The sequence below is a fragment of the Quercus lobata genome, unplaced genomic scaffold (genome assembly GCF_001633185.2).
Source record: "Quercus lobata isolate SW786 unplaced genomic scaffold, ValleyOak3.0 Primary Assembly Scq3eQI_284, whole genome shotgun sequence".
Lineage (NCBI taxonomy): Eukaryota > Viridiplantae > Streptophyta > Magnoliopsida > Fagales > Fagaceae > Quercus > Quercus lobata.
The window spans coordinates 2,673-12,321 of record NW_022154904.1 but is presented as its reverse complement, the minus strand read 5'-3'; the positions used below and the strand labels follow the sequence as shown (position 1 = coordinate 12,321).

Genomic DNA, 9,649 nt, shown 5'->3' with positions numbered 1-9,649 from the left:
TGGATATGGTCGGTACTCGATCCACATAATCTACCTAGCAGGACAAAGCCAAATATCTTGATACTGGCTCAATTCAACAACCTAATAGAAACAAGGATGACATTAACTTGCTTTCCAAGATACTGATCAGCCTGCATTCCTAGATTTGTGGTAATAATTATGAGTTTATGACTACTATTTCTCATTACCTATGATAAAAATTTATAGGAACATAACGAGCCATAAAGATTATAAGGAGAAAAAAGAACAACATACGTACAACACACCATTAAAATCACCTTACAATTTTTTTTTTCTCTAAAAATATCCATTAACTTACACATCGGATAATTAATAGCCAGTAACACATCACTATCGATATAATCACTCATTTTGCAAATGTCTATTATTTATGTCAACTGTCCAATCAATGAATTTATCATTAATCATTACCAATAAAATATTTTACAAAAAATCAAAGATACTATTTTAACGAACATAAGTTATGAGTGTTTTCATAGGATTGTATTTTCCATCTTAAATGGTTATGTAAAAAAAATAAAGAAGAGAGTTTATTTTGGGGGAAAAGAAAAGTTCATCAGATATCATGAAATAGATATATAGATATATATATATATATATATTTAAGAATTACTACTAAAGGTGAAATGGATAAAGATGTTTGACATATTAGTTTATGAGTTATGAACAAGTAGTAGGCTAGTTCTTAACAAGAGCTACTGCTCTTTCCAGGAAATTGGAAAATCAATGTTAAAAGTTGTAAACCAACCGCCCAAATCTTGACCCCTAAAACTTTCTTTCTTTTTCAAAATGCATTTTAGGTTTTTCATATTTTATATTAGTTTCAAGTTTCAACACTTATACCCAAAAATGTTAAACAAATGACTAATTCTTTGGTTACATCCATTGCAGGACTGAACTAGGGGTCATTTTTTACAATTGCATCACGTAATCTTAGATTGGAAACCAAGTAACAATAACTGGGATTTTTCCTGTTTCCTTCTCGGAGATCCTTATGCATGACTCTTCTATGTACATCGCCATCACCATTGAGAAAGTAGAGAGTTTAAATATAGTTGGATTCTTAATCTCAATTGGCGGCGGTTTGAATGTGTAGCATTCTGAAAACATTTGACAAATTCAGATTGAAGGATAATCTTATTTTCCATCTACTTGACATAGTTGACACAAACATTTGCAAATTTATCAGTTCTTTATTTGTCGCATATTGCATTGTGTATGTATTGTTTGTAAAGAATAATCATAAGTTGACCCAAGTAAACTACGTAGCAATAAAAGAAGTCAGAAGTCATTGTCAAACAAAAAAAAAAAAAAAAAAAAAAAAAAAAAAAAAAAAGAAATTATGAAAAAAAAAAAATTGCAAATTGCCAAAGGACCAAAGTTATCCACTTGGAAATAAGTTAAATAACAGTCTGTGATATGCTAGACATGGGGTCTACTTTCTAGTACGTGAACATTACATGGTCATGTATCACATATTGATTTTTTTTTTTTTTTTTTTTTTAAATAGATAAAATATAAGAATGGTAAAGCAGAAATAATTTGTGAAAATTCTATCCCAATGTAACTATAATTGCTCCTTTCTCGTAGTTTATGCATGGCGAAAAGGAGCATTGGAATGGTCTTAGCTCTTGAATATTCAGACAATAAAAATAAAGATAAAGAAAGTAAAAAAAAAACATTGAAACGATTCGATTCGGAACTATTATATGTCCAAGGTCCAATATTGAAATAATTTCAAAGGTTTTCCTTTCCTCTCCTTAACTGACATCTTCGCATTAGAAAGACCATCTGTGGCCATAGATAACGGTATTTCCACAACAACGAAAGCACTTTTTCACTCTTTCATATACTAGGGGATTTCACTTGGAAAAGAAAATGTTCCATACTAATGCTAATGGATTCGGGTCCATAACCATGGGTTCTAGCCTTGACCACATACTCGAGCTTTGGATCGATACCCCGCCCACCTCCCTTCTCGTATTAACACACTCATGAATGAAATATCATTTTTTTCCGTGTTTCAGAATACGGTTAACCAACATGTTAACTAATCAATTACGATAAATTGGATCGGATTTTGCAGTTTTTTCTTCTGCAGTACCTCGACGAAATCAATCTTGTATCAGACTACTTGTCGTCTTGTAGTCGGATCCCCAAGTTTTTGGAATGTTCCAAATTCTACTTGAGCATCCAAATCTCTTGACATAAAGATAAAGAGATGGCTCCGTGTGCTCGGATTCATTATTTTGATTCCAATAAAAAGGAGCACTACCAAAGTGTTTCAAAGAAGGATTATCCAAAATCAATCCCCAAGGAGCTTATGTGGTAAGAGGGTTGCAACCTGCAAATGCTCGTTCATGTGGATTGAGCTATAATCTAACTTCAATATTCCACTTGAAGATTTGGTGATTCCAAGCAGTAAAAACTAAAAACTAAAAAGTAATAATCTTTAAGTTAAGACCATCACATCGTTGTTTCTTAAAGTTTGAATTCATTATCTAATGATTCTAACCCAGTAGTCATAACTTGCACCAAAACCTTAACCACAACAATGTCATATTGATTATTTAAACTTCAAAGAAAGAAAAATGCTCTATTTCATAACATTTTTGCTTCCAAAATAAACATCAACACTTTTAAGAACTAATGTGGTAACTCATAAGAGGGATAGTAAGAGGGTTACAAATGCTCATTCATATGGGTTGAGCCATAATCTAACCTCAATTCTACTTAAAGATCTAGTGGTTTGGAGTAGTGAAAAGTAATCATAACTATCGCCCGATCTGACACCTAACCCACAATTTGACACCGAAATCAATGCATATTGATTATTTCACAACATTATTTTTTTCCAAAAGAAAAATCTAACATCATTGACAAAACAGTAAAATTATTAATAGTATTTTTTGGACCCATCTTCTACATCCTTTTATTTGGACCTGGCACTTATAAACCTGAACTATGAATTTGCATTTTGGGCTTATCTAAACAATATAAAAGCCCACTGCCCCCAAAAAAAAGGTTGATTCTTCCAAGTTCCATTCTATACCATATATAAAACCCTCAAAACCCTCCCTTTCCCTTATTTCCCTCCATACCCATATATATATTTTTTTTTTCTGGCGGGAAACCGATATCCAACTCTCTCAGAAAAGAAATGGCGGAACAACAACGAGAAGACGAGCCGAGTCTGGTTCAATTAGAGGAAGAGTACACAGTGTGGAAGAAGAACTCGCCGTTCCTCTACGATTTGATCATATCCCACCCTATCGAATGGCCGTCTCTCACTGTCCAATGGGTCCCACAACCGCCCACCCACACCTCGGATTCATCTTTCGCCGTTCAAAAGCTCGTCTTCGGGACCCACACTTCCTCGGGTGTCCCTAATTTTCTCATGGTCGCCGATGCTCACCTTCCTAGCAAAGCTTCTGAAGCCAACATCAATGGCGATGCTGAAAACCCCCTCACACCTAAGGTCCGTGTTTTTTTTTTTTTTTTTTTTTTGTGGTTTTTATGCTTGTTTTGGAGAGTTATTTTGTGGGTGTTTAGTGTTTTTGTGAATTGTTTTGTGGGTCTTTTTGTATTTTGATATTTTTATGAATTTTTTGTGCGTACCAAGTGTTTGTTAAAATGTCTAGCTGAGTTTATTTATATGAACCGAGTCTTTGGTGGTTTCATGGGCAAAAAAATGACTCAAGAGTATTCCTTTCAAGAATTGTTTCGTGGGTACTCAGTGTTGAGATTTCAAGGTTTGATTGTTTTGTTTGGAATGTTTGTAGGTGGAGGTGACGCAGAAGATACGTGTTGATGGAGAAGTGAATAGGGCACGGTGTATGCCACAGAACCCGGTAGTTGTGGGTGCAAAGACAAGTGGGTGTGATGTGTATGTATTTGATTGTAGCAAGCAATTGGAGAAGCAACAAGGGGGTGACTGTGAGCCTGATTTGAGGTTAAGGGGTCATGATATGGAAGGGTATGGGTTGTCTTGGAGTCCCTGTAAGGAGGGATACCTCTTGAGTGGCTCGCATGACTGTAAGATATGTATGTGGGATGTGTCTGCTGCGGCTCAAGATAAGGTGCTTGATGCATTGCATGTTTACAAGGTAATTTTCCAAGTCAAATTTTACATATTGGTGGTTGATGTTGGTGTGTTAGTCATGCTGCTTTTGATACTTTGTTTATGGGACTTGCGAATGTATCTCACAGGCTCATGAAATGTTGGTGGAAGATGTATCCTGGCATTCAAAGAATGAAAATTTGTTTGGGTCTGTGGGGGACGATTGTCATTTGATGATTTGGGACTTGCGCACAAACCAACCCCAACAATCTGTCAAAGCTCACGAGAGAGAGGTGACAATCTTGAAAGCATATTCATTTCTGTGACAGTGGCTCTCCAATTGTTTATGTCTTACCTACCATGTGCTCTAAATTTTCTGTGAATTTTTTTCTGAATTTCCATAATAATAAGTGTGCTGGATGCATTTTATTTTGTTTTGTCCTCAGCAAAAAAAAATAAAAAATAAAAAATAAAAATAAAAATAATAATAATAATAATAATAATAATAATAATAATAATAATAATAATAATAATTGTGTTTTATTGATGCAATTAATTATAAGGTCTTGGGAAAGCCTGCTGGTTAGTTTATGTATAACATATATACTAGCAAGTTCTGTTTCGTAGTGTCAACCAACCTTTGTTACTGATGTTGAATTGAGATCTTTGTTACCCTCTGTCTCTCTCTGCATCTCCATCTCTTGAAATGCAAACATTGTTGGCCTCTGATTTTCTGCAATTCTTGGTTCTAGTATGAATATTATGGAGATGATTCTTTTATGGTGATTCCAGGTGAACTATCTTTCTTTCAATCCTTACAATGAATGGATATTGGCTACAGCATCTTCAGATACCACCATTGGTCTCTTTGATACAAGGAAGCTAAGCGTGCCACTGCATGTTTTAAGCAGTCACACGTATGCTCTTCTTCATATTTCGGTATCATGAGTGAATTATCTGTGAATGACCTGCCCTTTGTTTGCCCCAATCCCCCCCCCCCCCCCCCCTCTTCCTCTTTTTCTCTTGCAAAGCCAATTCCTTTGCCAATTTTAATAACATTTATTCTCAAATGTGTGCTTCTCTTAATGGCTATTGTAGTTGAAACTATCATCTATGCAATATTTTCATCATGTCAGAATTCTTGCCAACTCCCCAAAATAGACAGACTAAAAAGTTCTTATAAATAATTTTTAATGAATTATGGGCTGTGAAAATGAAGTGATATTTGGCTTTTGGTGCACCTTTAGTCAGTATATTACTTTGAAATCAAATCTGTTGACAAAATTAAACTATTTTACATGTTCAAAGTATGTGTAGTATGTATATCAAGAACTAATTTTTAATTGATTCTTGAAGCAGTGGTTCCATTTTTTGCATGGTAGTCAATAAGTTCTTGGTGAAACCCCTCATTTTCTTGTTCTCTTAAGAGCTAATAATATTGATATCCTTGATATTTCCTTGAATGCTGGGGGTCTATACTGTTAAGTTTAGACTTCCATCTGCCATTAGACTATAACATTTTTTGACTCATTTTTGTCTAGCAATGGAATTACGGTTATAGATTATCATTATCTCAAACTTTGTTTCTTGGGAGTGTTAAGTGCAAACTGATACTTTTGCTGCTTGGTCAATTGATTGATTTACTCTTTAACAAACTAATATGGCACAAGAGAAGCAAATTATACTTGCTTGACATCTTGGTTGATACTCAAATGTGTTTATATGATTCTCTATTTTATGTTCTTACCATAGTTTGACATTGTATTCTTTTATGCCAAGAAATCTCTGTGGGTCTTGTCATATTGTTTTGAGATAAATTAGAGTATGAAGTATGGAATGGCAATATCTCACCCTGGATATGTTTCTTACAGGGAGGAAGTCTTCCAGGTAGAATGGGACCCTAATCATGAAACCGTGCTGGCATCATCTGCTGATGATAGAAGGTTGATGGTTTGGGATCTTAACAGGTACTGCACATCAGGACTAGCTGTTAGAAATATCCTCAGTTTTATTTCCTTCTTTTTTTAAAAATAAAAATAAAAAAACATTTACAGCCACTATATATTTTTCTTACTTCTATTTATTTCTTTATGCAACATTTGGTTGATTGAGTACAGGACATTAGCACCTGCCATTTCAGATATGTCTCATAATTGGACTGACTTGGGAATCGAATATAGTTGACTTACCCAACCATACAGTCACCACTGTTATATTTTGCTCTAGACAAAATGATGGAAGGCGTATAATAGGAATACCAGATAAAGCTATCAGTAATTATTCTCAGTGGAACCTCTTGCTGAACATGTGGTCGATGCATGCATTAATCACAATCGTTTAAATACTTTGTCATGAAATTTATTTGCATATCATCTCTGTCTGGTTGATGTTTGACACTTCCCTTACCACAATCTATGAATCTTGATTAGTATACGTTAAATCATGCATAATGATAATTAAGAAGCAATTTTGGCATTTAAATATTAGCTTTTTCTAGCTATTATTAATCTTTAATTTCAATATTGATGTGGTTTCATCTTATTACCAAATACAAACTGAATTGTCCTCCAAACTGGTTTGGCCCACTATGTGGCTGTTTACAAGACCATCCTTGTATACTATTGGTCTGTGACTTGTTAAGATTTATTTAATCTCATGTGATTTAATACACATGGAAGGTATTATGAATCGCTACATAATGGGTTGGAGGACTCCTCCAACTTGCTTTAGAGAAAACTTTGTCCATTTCCAAAACTTCATTGAAATTTCGGGAAGCTATTTCTTGGTAGAAATTTTACAGAAAGGAATTAAAGTTATGGTGTCCTCTTATTTTTGAAGTATATCATACTGAGTTTAGATTCATATATTTGTTTGAGTTTTGCACACAATGAATCTTTTGCCTTGTCTAACTGTTACGTAATGCCTTCAGGATTGGAGATGAGCAATTAGAGGGAGATGCTGAAGATGGTCCTCCAGAGCTTCTATTTTCCCACGGGGGTCACAAGGCAAAGATATCAGATTTCTCATGGAATAAGTATCAACCATGGGTCATTGCGAGTGTAGGCGATGACAACACTGTTCAGGTCTGGCAAATGGCTGAGAGTATATATCGAGAAGACGATGATGACGTGCAAGATGCTGATGACTAATTATGGATGTGGTCCCTTGCTCTAAAGTCAATCTTTCACTAGTTTTAGGTGGAACAGGCAATCTTTTACTTTCAGTTTCAGTTGTAGTTGCGAGCTTTAGGTGGAAACCACATTTTCAACTTTTGCTCGAAATGATCACCAAACTTGAAAATTCTGTAGATTCTGGAGTCCTTAATATATTGATGTGTGGTAACATTGTCAGTTAGGAACCATCTTAGGTGTTCTGTCTTCTGGGTCAGAACATCTTGGGGTTCCATACTGTAGTGATAATTCTGTATGTTCTTTTGATTTACATCCTCTTGTTATGGTTTTTGCAGAGCCCTAGTGCTCCCACTGGGATCACTTATGTTTTGTTTTTTTTCTTTTTCCAGCCATTATCAGTATATCCTTGTTAGAAAGACAATAATTATTTCATGCATATTGTACATATATTATCTCTTTTTCTTACCTGTGGGCTTCACACTTAAGATAGGGTTTCTTAAGGTTCTAGTTTGTTATGAGCTTCCTCTCTGGGACACTTTACCATACCAAGGTCCATTTGAAATGGATCACATTAGCCATTACATTCTTTGTTAATGGTGTGCTTGGTTTTTGGCATATGCTCCCCATGCTTAGTATTATCTAGCATATCATTCTTCGTAATGTTCATGAGAAGTGCAATCGACAAGGGGTCCTTCGTATTCATTAGTGAATGAAGATCATATTAACCTACGCTATCAATGGGTCGATTCTCTAACCTTGTTATCTACTGTGCTATCGATGGATAGTGATTAAAAAAACCTACGCATCAATGGGTTGGTTCAGTATCTGAGTTTGATTTTGAAGCGGATAAAACATTATCATAAAAAATAATATCCGATGATTTGAATTCCAATGCTCCTTCCTGCTTGCCCCAGATTAGTTGTGCATCTTTGTAAACTCAACTTTCAAGGGATCATTATTTATTGGTTTGTATAATTCACATAAAAGCATAATTTATCCAACACTAATTAAAAAAATTTCAGAAAGACGTTGGTTTCTTAAGGTAATTTTGAAAAGTATCATTTTATAAACTTATTTTGGAATGTGGACATCTTTTGTGGGACATCTCCCAAAGAAAACATGAGACTAGAATCAATTCAATTTCTTCCATCCAAAAAAAAAAAAAAATCAATTTCACATGATTTTAGAAATAAATCATGGAATTTTCTATGTTTACAAATAATAATCTTAACCTGTGCTGTGAAAATTTAGCCTTTTTAATTAAAAAAATTAATTTCTATTATCTGTATATATTAAGAGGATTCAGAAAGTTAGTTTTTTTTTTTTCTTGTCAAAAATACCCCTAAATTAATTAAGCAACAACTTAAAAATGAGATTAAAATAGTAAATTGGCAAAAGAAAGTTAGTTATTGCTTTATTTACTGTCAAAAATATCCCTACCTAAAACTTAAAAATGAGGTTAAAATAGTAAATTGACAAAAATAATAAATTTTTACTTCTACATTGAAATATCTTCCTGCTTCTAATAAACTCCTACTTTTAGGTTGATTTAAATTCCTACTTCTACTCATTAATTCCCTACAAAATAGAATCACTCTTTTATTAGTTTTAAAATTCCTCCAATCTACAAAACTTATCCCACGTATTCATTTTTTTTTTTTTATCTTCCTGCTTCTAATAAACTCCTACTTTTAGGTTGATTTAAATTCCTACTTCTACTCATTAATTCCCTACAAAATAGAATCACTCTTTTATTAGTTTTAAAACTCCTCCAATCTACAAAACTTATCCCACATATTCATTTTTTTTTTTTTTACCCAAAAACTAAAAGAGACTCAGAGTCTAGTAGTATATTATTTGGTTTCCTATTCGAATTATTTAATTAAGATCAAAACTCATTCACAACTTTAGAGTAGGTATAACCACTTTTGTCATGATAGTTAATATATATATATATATATATATATTATATAAGTGCTTCTAGGGTGTGAGGAGTAAGGACTGAAATTCAAGTATTTAGGTAGTAACTTCACAAACATATTATTACCCTTATTATTTATGGTAAAATCAATCCTTAAAACAGGTATATATTATTATTATTTATGGGTAAAATGACTAAAATCATTCCGTATGGCCAAATCAATCTCCAGGCTTCCGTATGGATTTTCATTTATAGGATAATTACAAGCATTTGAAAAATAAAGAAATTACTGCAACAAACAGAGATAAACTCTAGTTATCTGCTGTGCGACTTTTTTTTTGGTAAAGGACTTTTATCTTCAATAGCTTCAACAGATGGTGTTTTACTAGGACTCATATTCTTATTCTTAACACTTCTACCCAACAACAACAACAACAAATGGTGTTATACTAGGATTCGTATCCTATTGCAATGGGAAATAGGATAGCTTAACGTGGCCTTTTATTTTAACCAAAT

The 9,649-nt window shown here is 33.6% G+C and overlaps 1 protein-coding gene across 1 annotated transcript; it reads left to right on the top strand.

Moving 5' to 3' along the window:
- The first annotated feature begins 3,107 nt into the window (after window positions 1-3,107).
- LOC115973579 (WD-40 repeat-containing protein MSI3-like) lies at window positions 3,108-7,648 on the top strand. The gene is made up of 6 exons (XM_031093849.1): window positions 3,108-3,499; window positions 3,804-4,127; window positions 4,231-4,374; window positions 4,874-4,998; window positions 5,953-6,048; window positions 7,011-7,648. Exons 1-6 carry the CDS (start codon window positions 3,182-3,184, stop codon window positions 7,228-7,230), a joined length of 1,227 nt encoding a protein of 408 aa, XP_030949709.1. The 5' UTR covers window positions 3,108-3,181; the 3' UTR covers window positions 7,231-7,648.
- Window positions 7,649-9,649: the final 2,001 nt, after the last annotated feature.